Raw genomic sequence first — 13,228 nt, 5'->3', positions numbered from 1 at the left:
CTGTTTTCCTGTGGCGCAATAATGAATGTTCCGTGTTCAAGTCTGGAACAGTTTTATTTTTTAACAATTCATATTCAAATCGATATAATGAGACAAGGTCATGGATGGACTGGTTGTTTTGTAACCTTGATATGTAGCCCATTTATGTAAAAAGTAGGTGTGCGCGGTTACATAACATCTCAAAATAAACAAAAGAATTTTATTTATCCAAATGATACATGTGGGTGTCTTTTCTTAACTTCAAATTAAACCAATCCGTGAAAGGTTCAGTTAGACGATCACATTGAGATAAGTCGATCACAGTTTGTCCTAGGAACTTTTTACCAAAGAGGCCGTTACTCTTCACACTTATTGTTATGACCGAGAAAGAAAGATCATGTCTGGCAATTAAGTAATCAAACTGTTGGTTGAAACTCGGATTTCTGGTGTTCTTCAGAGTCTGGAAAAAACTGATTAGTCCTTGATTCTGCCTTTAAATAGTATCTTATACTTTCGTTTTCTTCTTGACGCTTCTCAGTTTATCTATTTGAAGAACAAGGGAGACGTAAGGGTCGAAATTATGGGAAGACTTTTCAAGGATGTTTCTATAACAAAAACATTACGTTTCGATGTTAATTAAATTAGCGATATTAAAATTGGTGCACTGCGTGAGCGTGGGTGCGGTTACACGCGATTAAAAACAAGCGCTTGATTAAAAAAACGCCGTTTCATGAGGACACGGTACCAGAACAAAAGTGTTTAAAAATAATGGCTAATTAACGAGAATTTGCACAATTTTCTGGTTCAAGTTGACTGAATTTTGAAACAGGTCAAAGTCCGGCAGCACTTGTAGTCATCCCCAAAAATCGTCTTTAATTTTAAAGGTAAAATTTTGAAAATTTGCGTACGCTTATAGTTGACAATGTTCTAGAATCTGATGCAAAAAATTGTTTTTATCACCGATAGTTTTGGCGTCGCGACGCTTTAAAAGTTTAGTCTTTAGCTCTTTGGGGGGAGTTTGTGGAACCAATAATATACTAAACAATTCCGTTTTCTTTGTACAGTTGGTTGCATAACTAATTTTCAAATTACAATAAAAAAAATCAATTGAAGAGTTTAGCGCAAAATGAGTCTAGCCCATTTTGCTAGTTTGACGCCCTTTTATTTCTTGTGGAGTCTTTTAAATATGATTACAATTTTTAATAGAGACTAAAAAATATTTCTTTTGAGTCCTGAAACGTAGGAACACGTTTTCATAAGAAATTTAAGACGTAAAAATGAGCCTAGGCATTTTTTTTAATTACAAAATAAATCATTTTTATCTTTGCGATTTTTCTATTTAATACCATAAATAATGCACTTACACTTCGTGGATTTCGACGAGTGCTCGTTGTCTTTGTTGACAATACGATAAAGACAACTTTATCTGCCCCAACTCCGACGGAACCTCATGTTCTCTGTAAAGCAGCATTAGAAAAAAAATCCGTTTTGTTTACTGTACCTACAGGCAGGTATTTGTTTCATTGTCTAAAAATGTATTCTCGCTCTCGGACGTCACAGTGCTAACGTCGCTTTTTATTGACTTTGAGGAAACCGAAGAACCTTGTTTCGTCAATTTATTTTTAGAGTTCGTCGAAACTGAAGAAGACTGTTTGATTAGCATTTTTCGAGGTTCATTATCTTCACATTTTTTCTCTTCAACGTACTCATTTTTTAGTATCTACAAAAAGGGAAAGTCTTAAATCCTCGTTTACTTCTTATTATTACCCGAAGCTTCATCGAACAACAGATTGATGCTTCCGAGTAAGGTTTAGTGAAGAAGAAAGTCTGTCTCTGCAACTCCATCTTCGGCGCATCTTTTAATTTATCAATTTCATACGAAAGCTCTCCTAGTGAATGTGTGGTGCCTTCGTCGTAAACACGGATAGTTAAAACAGCGTCTTTGGGGTTACGAAGAAGGAAAGTGAACGCTTTGTCCCATATAGGACCGGTGGTTTCTTGCTCAGCGTCGGTTTTTTTCATCTGGTCCTCTACTTCGAGTTTTACGAACGGATTGGGTTCCTTTTTGGACGGCGCAGGAAGGTTAAGAGACGACTCCAAATAAATCATTAAAATGGCAGTGTGGAGGTGTAAACCCAACAATTCTATTTCTTTGAGCGCCTAAAAAAAATCTCCAATGAGAGGAAACGTTGGAACGGACGTACCGTGTCCAAATCGGAATAATTCGAACTCAACGGCAACCAAATGAGGCGAAGATAAATTATCCCCTTTTCAATATTTTGCAAGGGAATCGGCTAAAAAAACTGTTAGGGGACAATTAACACCCGTACAACTCACCATGTCCATTTGTCCAACTTTAACAACCTGAGAAATGTCAACGCGGCCACTAAAAACGAACTTTTTATTTTGACAAAGAGTACTTTGTTCCTACCGGCCTAAGAAATCATCAGTTGGACCATCGTCTTCATCCCAGACTTCAATTTTCATTACGGAATTGGGAACAACTTCAAACTCACACCAAAAGTCCCATTTGGGGTTCAAACAATTATGTACAACATGAGTTTGTACTTTGATGGAACCTACTTGAAGTACCGCGTACGGATCCGATTTTCCTATTATGTCTTTATTGACTAGATTCTTTGCTTCGATGACATGGACCCGTAGAATTCCCTGAAACGGGTAAATGAAAGTGGGACAACAAAAATTAACTAACCTCGGTACGGAAAGCTGCAAGCTTAGACACGTTAACTCCTTTGCTCAGATTAATGGAGTACGCGTTTGGATACAGTAGCTTAGAGTTGATTACATTCTTAGTGGTATTTTTGATGCGATTAACAACTCCGAGGATGTCGAAAATTTGGGTGACTTTAATTAAATTGAAATCAATTTCTGGAGAGGTCATGAAATATGCTTGAATGCCACCAATAAGTGGTATTCTTGCGATGAGTGGGGTGAGAACAACCCTCAAGCGGCCATGAAGCTAAAATTCCTGTTATAACACGTTGTGACACGTTTGGAAAATACCTGAATATCTTTAATTCCTCCGGTGAATTTGAAAGTTTGAAAGGTAACATAACAGTCTCCATCGTACCTATAACGATATCAATAGACAAAATTTAAGATAAGTGATAACGTACTCGATATCCAAATCCATCACAATTTTCCTTTTATCCTGTGGATCGTAAACTTTGATGCCGCTCACCCTCAAAGGCTTAACTTTTCATTTAGAACTGACTATTTCACGTTTACTTACCACGTTACCTAACATAATCGAGTTAAATTTGAAGTCTGAAACATGATTTTGGATCGCCGGTTCCAGAATCTTCGGCAGTAAATCTTGAACGTAACCGTTCACTTGCTCCCAAAGTAATAGAAATAGTTTATTGAGCCATTCGACTTTTTCAATGTCGCTGAATTCAACCCATGCTGGTAGAGTGGGTAAGGATCTTAAAATAATTTCCTTCTCGTGACCTAACGCGAATTCTCTAGCGACTTGCAGTCGCTCTTTTTTCGATTCCAATCGTACAGAATCGATGATAAGAACAAGGAAGATGGTAAAAGCTAGAAAGTGTTGCCCAAAGTAACCCGAATAGTAGATAAGTAAAAGCAGAGAGAGCTGGAAAATTTGTTTTAAGAGTTTTAACTTTTCAACAACAATAATCGCGTCTTGTTTTACCTTCTTCACTACTTTGACCACGAATTCCACGTTCCCGGCGTTGTCGGAAGCTGCACTTGTGTGATCACCACCCATTGTTCAAAGGAGTTACGAAACTGGCATTGAAAAGCACTTTAAATCGCCAGAACCATTGTTTTGGAAATTTAGAACGAATTAATCGGTTTATCGTTATCGGCAGTATCAATAAATAAGATGTTTTCCTTGTATTTACTCGAGCCACTTCCCTGAGATAATCGCCAAGTTCTTTACATGGATCATTTCGCCACTAGAGGCATCAAATGCTTGAATTTAAGGCTTCATTGAAATTAATTGGAATTATCTCGTTAGAACGCGCTATGCATAAAACATAAACATTTCTAGATTAGCTCCGCCTTTAGAATACTGAAGTAGTTTAAATAAAATGTGCTTCACATCACTCGTTTAAGACGTGTAAATATTTAACTTATAAATATAACTACTGGAGGTTCGTGTTGAAAATAAAATTATCCGTGCGAACTGTGAAATTTTAATACAGGTGGGTTGGATTGTTGGACGATTGCGAAAGATCTCAGGACATTAGCCCACGCATCCCCACCTGTTTTACAAGATGTTACGTGGCCACTTTAGTCATCAAAGCCTAGTAATTGATGGATTATGAATTCATATAATTTTCAATTTTATCGGATTAATTTGGCGTTGACTAATCACTTGGATATATTTTGAATGAGGCGAGTTTTAAGCTGGATTAAAGAAAATTAAACGAAATATGCTTAACATCATTTTATTCACAGATTAGCGTAAAATAGAGTATAACAACATAGAAAAAGATAATAAATTACACTTTAGTTAGGCATAAGTACTAAAATACACTTCAAGTTCAAAAGTTAAATAATAGAAACTGACGGTTAACGATCAAACTCTGACTCCGGACTCAAATCAAACCATCCAGTATACGGCTGATTAACATTTAACTTCTCAAAATCAATAATAACCTGAAACAGAGTCATCAAACTAACAAAAACAACAAAAACCCAACTTTACCATTCCCAAAATGTTGCTCCCACTGTAAAACAACTGTTTTTGGGACGCCACAGTCACCTCCAGACGTTTGGTGTTCAATTCTCCTTGGGACAAAATGTATTCAAAACTTTCATCAAAAATAGGATCACAGTTGTCTTTAACAACTTGAGTTTTTCTCTTCGTGTCTTTGGCACGTTCGGGGAGAAGATACAACTTTACGTAAGGGTCTGGGATAGCGGACGGGTCCTTCTGAGGTATATTACTGAAAAGAAACCAATAAAAACTGTTGAAGAAGTTACAATAAACTTACGCGACTTTGTGGACGACTACGATTAGGCGCTGTCTTTGTATACTGTATCTGATTGTGAGCTGAATGCGCCCGAGTTGATGGGAGCCGGACGATCTACAAAGAAATTATCAGTGGTGTGGTAAGAATTAACTGGGAAAACGTACGAGGAGCTACTCGGACTCCTATGGACCAAATCGCCACCTTCTTTAGGAGGAGTGGACGTCGTCGGCGACAACGTCGTCTTCACAGCTTCCTCGAAATTCGGCGGCAAGTCGTTCACAACTTCCTTATTGTCTTCCTTAACTTCAGGAGTTTTGGGGTCGGGAGATTGGGAATCTTCTTCGCCGGCAACTTTAGGATCGTCACCTTGCAACTCATCATTATCTCTCGTGTCGATTCCGTCAGCGCGTTTAAGAATCCTTAGATGCATCGACCAGATAATTTTACTCTCCGGACCCGATTTAACTAAAGAAAAGGGTTCTTTGAGCATTTCCATCTTGGTTTTCTTCGACAATTTGTTGATGTTGTAAGTAACGTGGCCTAATTCGTTCGTAGTCTTCTTATCAGTGATTGTCAAGTACAGAGTGTCTGATTCTGGGTTAGCGACGAGAAAGGTAAATCCTTGCTCCCAGACGGGGTGGATGGTCCTCATTATAACATTCGTTTCTTTCGTGGTGGTGCCAACTTTCAAAGTAGCGTAAGGATCGGGTTTGGTGCTTTGTCGCGCTTGAGGTAAACTCTTCGCCGAGTCGATAAAGATCGTTAAAATTGCTGTGCTCATCGTGGTGACACGTAACAATTGAGTTTCTTCCAAAGCCTATAAGGCATTTTAGGAAATTCGTACTTCCTCGACTAGTGCGGGAAACAGTTACTTACGGCTTTCAGATCTGAGTAGTTGTCACTCAGAGTGAGCCAAGTGAGGCGGAGATGAACCAACCCGTGTTTCGCTTGTTCGAGTGTGATCCACTAGAAAAATTCGTAATTTTTTGTAACAAAAAAAGGTGGCTTACCATGTCGTCCTGGCCCTTCCTGACTATATTGGACACTTCAATCGTTGCTCTGCAGGAGAGTTAAGTTAGCCGTTTCGTACTGTCAGTTGATAGAGTAATGGTTAATGAGTTAAGCAAAAAATAGCTAAACCACACTAGAAACCAAAAAAGCCATGCACTGAACCTGACTTTCTGTTCATAAATGAAAGAATTGAAGAAACGAAAGTAAAGTTAGTGGTACCTTCCAAGATCGTCATCTCGCTGACCCTTGTCTTTATCATATAAATGAAGATGAAGCCAGGTACTCTTAGTACTTTCCAAGATTGACTATACAACATAACACGTGTAGTAAACAAACTGACACAAAGCTTGTTTTTATTTACATATAAATAAAAGACAAAATTTGGCCCAAAACAAATTCAAGCGCGCGAATGCTCTGGTTTAACTTTTCAAACAATCTAACCTGCCCAAGTAGTCGTGGCTCTGGGTTCCGGGTAACCCAGGATCCCAATCCCATACATAGACGGTTAATAACTGCGATTCGCTCGAGCTTATCTGCGCCTAAATTCGATAGTTCAAAGTAGAAGTTAAAAGTGGATCGGTTTATTGTGAGGAAATAAAATCAGACATGCAGGAAGCGATAGCAAAGCTAGAAGCCGGAAGCCTATGGAGTTTTAATTTAATCAGCTACAATTACTGAAAAATAGAATAGACTGGCTACACGACAATGTCTGTTCTATTTCCCACGAAAGAGTATAAAAAACAGTAGAAAAATGAACACTGAGCAAAAACATAACACAGTCATCCCTTTTACCCCATTATTAAATTAAAACTCTGTGCGTTACAATTCGGTGGTGATCCACTTATTGGTTGTTTACAATTTTTCGTAATGGGTTCGTTCTTACCTGCCCAAATTCTCATCATCTGAGGTCTCGTCCTTATCCAAAAGATGTATATAAAGTTGTTGCCCATTGGAGTCCAACACATTAAACTGGTAATAGACAATCGATGAACGAAAATATAATGAGAAACCTGAAGATCGTCATTATTTCGCCTAATTATCAGTCACTACCGAGCAACTACTATGAAGTGAGGTGTTGTATCTAACTCATATTCGGCCTCAAAGCTTAAGTGTCCGTTAACTGCAGCTACGCGCTGTTTATCCCGATTTAGTTAAAAAAAAAACAAAAAAAAGAACATGCACACATTACTTAAAAAAAACGGACCCAATCACTAAAAAACAAACAAAACTCACCTCGCACCAGAAGTCCCACTTCGGATCGATGGTGTTATCAACAACTTTCGTTTTGAACTCTTGAGCACCTAAAGTGACGACAGCGTAAGGATCAGATTTACCTTTACCTAACACTCCAATGTCTTTCTTCATCAGATTTTTAGCCTCCACCAGGTGGACGCGCAGAACACCCTAAAATCCCGTCAAATCAAGAAATTGAGATTTTCACCCACCTCTGGTTCAGGCGCTTTCAGCTCGATTGCCTCGATTTCATCGCTGAGCTTTATGGGGAACTTATTCGGCAATACCATCATCTTCGCCACAGTTTCGACAACAATCCGTCGCAAAATATCGCTACATTGATGAAAATCATTGGGAATTTATACAAACATACAAAAAGGAGTTTTACCTCAAGCCGGGCATGTCAAGCAAATCGGCTATGCCGATCAAATCGAAATCTATATCGGGGTTGTTTAAGAAAAATACTTGTAAACCACCAACGAGAGGGATTGAGGTGATCAGAGGTTTCATTACCACACGTAACATGCCGTGAAGCTGAAAGTCGCGAATACCGCCTTTGATTCCGGCCAAGTAGAAAGTGATGTCGCAATCTCCGGCGTAACTGAAATCGTTTTGTCAATTGGGGGGTTGGAATAAGGGAGACTTACAAAATGTCCAAGTCCATGACGATTTCATTTCGGGCCACGTTTTTGTCGTATACTTTGACTCCTCCGATGCGGAAAGGCTAAACAATTAATTTAATTTTATTATTCAATTGTAAGTTTAGACGAATCAGTTTAAATTCCCAATTTATTTATTATTATTGAACAATGGAACTTGCTATATTTTACATTCCACAACAAAATATTTAATTTCTAACAAAAGAAACATAAAAAGAAAAAATTATAGATTTAATGAATGAATTAAAAAATTATTGCATAATTAACAATAATAAAGAAACGCGAATTACGACACATCTGATAACGTATGTTTGTTTTCCTCATTAATGCGGCTGATTTTATCGTGAAAAAATTACCTTTTTGAATTTTCCTTGAATTTATAGATATTAAGTGCTACAACAGATTTTTACCAGAAACTCTAATAAATTTATCAGTTTATCAGTCATAAAAATTGTATATAAACATTAAAAATGTATGATTTTTGATGGGACGTATTATGAAATGGAGTTTTTGCTGTTGCTATTAGGGCAAAACTACCAATAATCGGCACTATTAGCAGATTTCTCAACTTTAAAACGCTGTATAAAATTGAATTTTTGTTCTACGCCTATACACGCATTGTTGTCATTTTCCTTAGAAAAACTTTAATTTGTTGTAGAAATAGTTGTAAACCTCCAGATAATGTTAAAAACTCGTAAATCTTCAAAAGACACAGCATTAAGCTAATTATGGGCACCTTTTTTGCCAATAATCGGCACCGCTCTCGACTAATAGTAGGCACCATTTCAAAACACTCTAGGGAATTACCAAAATTGTAAATTGGTATAATAATATTCATTATTCTAACAAAAAATATTTACTTTAAGTCTTTTTCCCAGTTTTTTCTTTTTGACTCAGAATAGCACATTTGCTTTCTGCTTCTTTTCTCGCTCAATTTTCTTTCTCTTTTTCGAGTCTTAGATAATTTTCTTTTTCGCTTTCTCTTCCAAATGAATTTTTTTATATTTATATATTTATATTTTATTTATACTATATAAAATGAGTTAGATTTTATTCAATACTGGGCACACCAAATACTAACATTAATTTAAAAATTTAATTAAAAAGTATCTAAATAGAAACCTAGAACCTAGGATTACAGTTTAGAATGTTCGGCAGGCTTTTACAATACACCCAACTCTTATTTTCGGAAAAAACGTATGGCGGGTGCCGAGTATTGAGGGGGGTGCTGACTATTAGTAGTTTTACCCTACATCTGCCAGTAAAACCTGCAAGTGTGATTTAAAATACATGCCTCTATGTTCATCGTCGTTTTTGGAACGGCCTGTGTATAGAAAACTGAACATAAAACACCTAATTGAATTAAACCAAATTGATACAGAATGGACCGTTTCAAATAAATTTTCAAACGCCATTAAGCAATTATACAAGGCCGCAAAAATTAAATTCAATTTGTTGGCACCAATTTCCAGTCTACCAAGGACATTCTCACATCAACAAAAAGTTAAAATGTTGCAGAATCAGTAAAAGCAAAATACGGTAGCTTGAACTGAAATTGCAAATTTTCAAACTAGTTACCACAGTCCCAAGAACAATCCTTTCGAATTTGAACCCTGTTAATTTGTAGGCTTCTAATGCTTCGCGTAGATTTGGTTGAATTGTGTCTCTAATTAAATCCCGAGCATAATGGTTGACATTCGGCCAAACTTGTTTAATAATCTGTGTAAAATAAAAGGATTAAGATAGTGTTTACAACCGTATGACGGTACTTACTCGATTTAGCCATTCTGCGCGTTCAATATCAGGGAAAAACACCTAAAATAGAAGGAAAACTGATTATTTTTTTGTGACAACATATCGCAAAATAGTGATGATAAAAGTGTATGCATGTCGTTTATAAATAGCCGAATAAGATATTTTAAGCGTACGAAAGCGAAACTGCGATTTCTTTATTCAACAAATAAATTTGTTTTTGAAGCAAACACAAAATCTTAAGCAAAGTCATTATCATAAACGTGACTCATAATTAACAAATCGACCTCAACATACCCAAGCCGGTAGATCATCTAATCTGGCAAGAACAACATCTTTTTCACTGGCCAAAGCAGCCGCTTTTGCAATGTTTCTTTTCCTATCGCTAGTCTTCTTCCATTGGTCTCTGATAACGAAAAGAACAATTGGGCCAAGGAACCACGCAACTGACCATTGCATATAACCAGCCAAGTACACGATTCCAACGACGGAGGCCTAAATTACATCTTTTAATACAAGTAGTTCTAAATTGAAGTGCATTACCTTCTTTAGGGCACTAAAAATTATGTTAAAAATACCGGAACTATCAGATTTCTTTTCCATGACTGCACTCGCGGTTTCTTTACTCATACTCATGTCTAAAACAGGCCAGATGATGATATTTTTACTCGAAATAAAAAATAAATAAATAAAACTAAGATAAGCCAACCTACCTATCTATTGTTGACTGTCTACTAAAAGGTTATCATTTACAACTTTTAGTTTATAACTCGCCCCACCCGAACGACAGCATGTTGTTCAACAATATGACATCATAAACTATATTTACAACATTACAATTTCGATTAATTCCAGCTCAAGCTGAACAGCTGTTCCAAATATGTTAAATTGGTTGCCTATATTAAACGTCACTTTATACACAGGACCGGACTCAGTTACCTAGGAAACCAATAAAGTTGTCGTTTCTGATAACGTTCAATCACGTCCAAATTAATAAAACGAAAATCATGACTCTTCGCTGCCCAGATCTGCCTTTTTTGCCGGGCTACACCTTCAATAGAATGGTATTTCTCGAACTTTACTTATCAAAACTGAAAATTTCCCATTTTCCAGCTCGGTAAAACCAAGTTCAATATGGACCCTAAATTCGACTTTATAGGAGACGGGGTCCCAGCCCTAGTCGAAAAAGTCAAGCCCAACATGTTCGGGCCCCTTTCAGATAAATACCCTTCGATTTACCCGAGGGGCGAAGTCGTAGAGCTACCGGCGTGGATCGCCTTTGACAAACAAGTAAAAATATCACGAGTGGTCTGTTTAACTAATTTCGCCCCCTAGATCTTATGCTTCGACGCCTTCTTCAAAGAGACTTTGCAAGAAGTCCGCGGTGCTCCTCTTACTGTCCGTCGAGTGAAAATCTACTTCTTTCTCGAAGACGGTACCATCCACGTCATCGAACCTAAAGTTGAAAACAGCGGACTGGCGCAAGGAACCCTAATCTGTCGTCATCGTATCCGTTTTCCGGCCCCCATGGACGACAACTTCTACGAAATGATCGATTTGAACATCGGAAAAGAAGTGGAATTCTACGGACGCGTGTTCAAAATTACCAACTGTGATAAATTCACGCGCAACTTCTTAAACCGATGCGGGATTGCTGTTCCTGATGCCATTAATACTCCTGGGGATCCTTACGTTGAAATGCGCCAGAAGGAAGGCGAAAGTACCAAAAAAGGAACGAAGAGACGTGAAGATGCCCTCGGAAAATTCTTGGCCAACGATCGCAAAGTCCTGCGATTTTATGGTTATTGGGACGACCAAGAAACAACTTTTGGTTACTTGCATCGTCTGGAGATTTTGTATTTTCTTGCCGACGATACTATAGAAATCCGAGAAGTCTCTACTGAAAGTGATAAAACAGTTACTTTCAGTTTTTTACGACGGGCCAAAATTCCCAAGACTAGTAGCGGACTACCGATTCCTGGAGCTAACAGCACTTCGACTATTTTAAATGTTTTGGGCCCCGGACTTCAAGGGGGGAGATTCATCAAGGACCCTCTATCTTGTGGGGTTGAAATAACGGAATATTACTGCGAAAAAGACTTGTTTATTGGGAGCGTCATCAACTGCTACGGAAGAAAATTGGTCTTAACCGACTGCGATCCTTTCACCAGAGAGTACTACAGGAGCAAATACGGCCTGAACAGCCTCGACGCCATCGCCCTACCTGAAGATAAGCACGCCGGAATCAAAGTTGAAAAGAAAGAAAGACAGTTGCCCCCATGGAACGGATTCGGGACTTACGAAGACTCGGCACAGAACTGTATCACTGTAGAACCGAAAGCACCTCATAAAGACTTTAAGAAGTTTCTAAATCTGGATAGAATTGGATTAGACAGTCATGTCTTGCGATTCCAGGCTAAAATGATATCAAAAATCCCGGAGAATTGCACCCGGCGCTTTATCGTCTGTTATTACTTGGCTGACGACGCTATAGCTGTATTTGAACGTGGTGTTAAAAACTCCGGTAAGATGTCTTTCGTGCGATTGTAAGTAAATGGATTTTTCCAGGATTCGATACGAAGACGTTTTTCGCACGAAGATCTGTTGAGTTACCTGGGCAGGAGATGTTCAGAAGTAAACCGCCGGTGACTTATCAATCGCAGGACATGTTTATAGGGGCTGTTCTTATTATCAATAGTTTTACTTTTGAGTTGTACGCCGCTGATGAGTATGCTCTTCGGTATATGGAAATTCATGACTACCAGGTAAGTTTGTGTTGAGACTTTCTAGTTTTTCTATTTTTTTTTGTAGTACCCAAAAGCGAATATCAAGGTGATTATGGGCAAAATTAGAGACAAGCTTACACCAACTTACAAAGATTTTGTTGCCGAAAATATGCCCAAAGAAGGCATCCTTATACCCTATGACAACTTAGCGTAATGTTGATGATACTTTTCAAATATCTCTTCTAATTTTCTCCATAGGAAGAAACTGATCGAACTACTGGGAAATGATTTCACTGAGCACGAAATGATTACAATTTCCAGAGCTTTTCCTGGTGATATTTTTGCAAAAGAACGATACAACAGACAAGATATCCGAGCGATTACTTTGACCGCTCTTAAAAAAGGACTTTGGGATGATCTCGATCGTCTAAAAGAGTACTTTTTGATGAGAGATCCTGACAAAAGAGGAGTTTTAACAAAACAGGAGTGTTACGTGGTGTTACGAGCCTGTCGCTTACCGTTGGAAAAAGAACTGATTGAGAAAATTTTAGAAGTGTAAGTACTTTTCTAAAAGATGCGATTTTTTCTTTCATCGTCGCTTTAACAGAATACAAAAAGACGACGAATCTAATTTATTCTACGAAGACATTCTAAATTTCGTCAACAGAAACATTTGCAAGCTTCCCGATGTCGAACCCGTGAATCTAAAAGTAAGAGATGGTCGCTACAACCCAAAGAAATCTTTTTTTTTTCAGCACGAACTAACTTGCATCAAAATGACTGAATACCGCCCGTACGAAACCATCGACTGGTGCGCCTTCAACAAATTTTTAAACTTGGAGGACACTTTCAAAGAGCAAGGAATTAACACATTCAAGCTGCAGTAATAAATGCGTTCACAAAT

At 37.9% G+C, this 13,228-nt stretch overlaps 3 protein-coding genes across 3 annotated transcripts; 1 reads left to right on the top strand and 2 right to left on the bottom strand.

Moving 5' to 3' along the window:
• Nucleotides 1-185: 185 nt before the first annotated feature.
• LOC148174282 (extended synaptotagmin-2-like) lies at nt 186-4,013 on the bottom strand. Its single transcript, XM_088037911.1, has 13 exons — nt 3,656-4,013; nt 3,233-3,595; nt 3,117-3,190; nt 3,004-3,070; nt 2,693-2,959; nt 2,411-2,649; nt 2,317-2,365; nt 2,184-2,273; nt 1,747-2,139; nt 1,485-1,699; nt 1,344-1,436; nt 491-584; nt 186-439 (listed from the first exon to the last, which is right to left on the bottom strand). The coding sequence occupies exons 1-13, from the start codon at nt 3,728-3,730 to the stop codon at nt 200-202; spliced, it is 2,259 nt and encodes a 752-aa protein (XP_087894037.1). The 5' UTR covers nt 3,731-4,013; the 3' UTR covers nt 186-199.
• Nucleotides 4,014-4,399: 386 nt separating this feature from the next.
• On the bottom strand, nt 4,400-10,444 carry Esyt2 (extended synaptotagmin-like protein 2). Its single transcript, XM_088035771.1, has 16 exons — nt 10,312-10,444; nt 10,142-10,236; nt 9,896-10,093; nt 9,620-9,661; nt 9,425-9,565; nt 7,835-7,911; nt 7,576-7,788; nt 7,400-7,520; nt 7,188-7,358; nt 6,396-6,493; nt 5,954-6,002; nt 5,820-5,909; nt 5,108-5,760; nt 4,965-5,057; nt 4,676-4,916; nt 4,400-4,626 (listed from the first exon to the last, which is right to left on the bottom strand). The coding sequence occupies exons 2-16, from the start codon at nt 10,232-10,234 to the stop codon at nt 4,540-4,542; spliced, it is 2,367 nt and encodes a 788-aa protein (XP_087891897.1). The 5' UTR covers nt 10,235-10,236; nt 10,312-10,444; the 3' UTR covers nt 4,400-4,539.
• Nucleotides 10,445-10,577: 133 nt separating this feature from the next.
• On the top strand, nt 10,578-13,220 carry LOC148174280 (EF-hand domain-containing family member C2-like). The gene is made up of 8 exons (XM_088035773.1): nt 10,578-10,662; nt 10,712-10,888; nt 10,934-12,122; nt 12,167-12,363; nt 12,410-12,534; nt 12,583-12,879; nt 12,932-13,034; nt 13,080-13,220. The coding sequence occupies exons 1-8, from the start codon at nt 10,606-10,608 to the stop codon at nt 13,209-13,211; spliced, it is 2,277 nt and encodes a 758-aa protein (XP_087891899.1). The 5' UTR covers nt 10,578-10,605; the 3' UTR covers nt 13,212-13,220.
• Nucleotides 13,221-13,228: the final 8 nt, after the last annotated feature.

The sequence above is a fragment of the Gnatocerus cornutus genome, chromosome 5 (genome assembly GCF_029298725.1).
Source record: "Gnatocerus cornutus isolate USDA-ARS CGAHR chromosome 5, icGnaCorn1.1, whole genome shotgun sequence".
Classification (NCBI taxonomy): domain Eukaryota; kingdom Metazoa; phylum Arthropoda; class Insecta; order Coleoptera; family Tenebrionidae; genus Gnatocerus; species Gnatocerus cornutus.
Note: the sequence above shows the minus strand (reverse complement) of the source record. Positions and strands in the feature narration are given on the sequence as shown.

Coding starts and splice junctions, on each gene's coding strand:
- LOC148174280 (XM_088035773.1), top strand. CDS start 10,606: ATGACTCTTCGCTGCCCAGATCTGCCTTTTTTGCCGGGCTACACCTTC. Junction 12,123..12,166: donor ACGTGGTGTTAAAAACTCCG/GTAAGATGTCTT, acceptor GGATTTTTCCAG/GATTCGATACGAAGACGTTT. Junction 13,035..13,079: donor TCGAACCCGTGAATCTAAAA/GTAAGAGATGGT, acceptor TTTTTTTTTCAG/CACGAACTAACTTGCATCAA.
- Esyt2 (XM_088035771.1), bottom strand. CDS start 10,234: ATGAGTATGAGTAAAGAAACCGCGAGTGCAGTCATGGAAAAGAAATCT. Junction 7,521..7,575: donor CTTGACATGCCCGGCTTGAG/GTAAAACTCCTT, acceptor TCATCAATGTAG/CGATATTTTGCGACGGATTG. Junction 7,359..7,399: donor TGAAAGCGCCTGAACCAGAG/GTGGGTGAAAAT, acceptor ACGGGATTTTAG/GGTGTTCTGCGCGTCCACCT.
- LOC148174282 (XM_088037911.1), bottom strand. CDS start 3,730: ATGGGTGGTGATCACACAAGTGCAGCTTCCGACAACGCCGGGAACGTG. Junction 2,366..2,410: donor ACTGATGATTTCTTAGGCCG/GTAGGAACAAAG, acceptor GTTCGTTTTTAG/TGGCCGCGTTGACATTTCTC. Junction 585..1,343: donor CTCGTCGAAATCCACGAAGT/GTAAGTGCATTA, acceptor TTTTTGTTATAG/AAACATCCTTGAAAAGTCTT.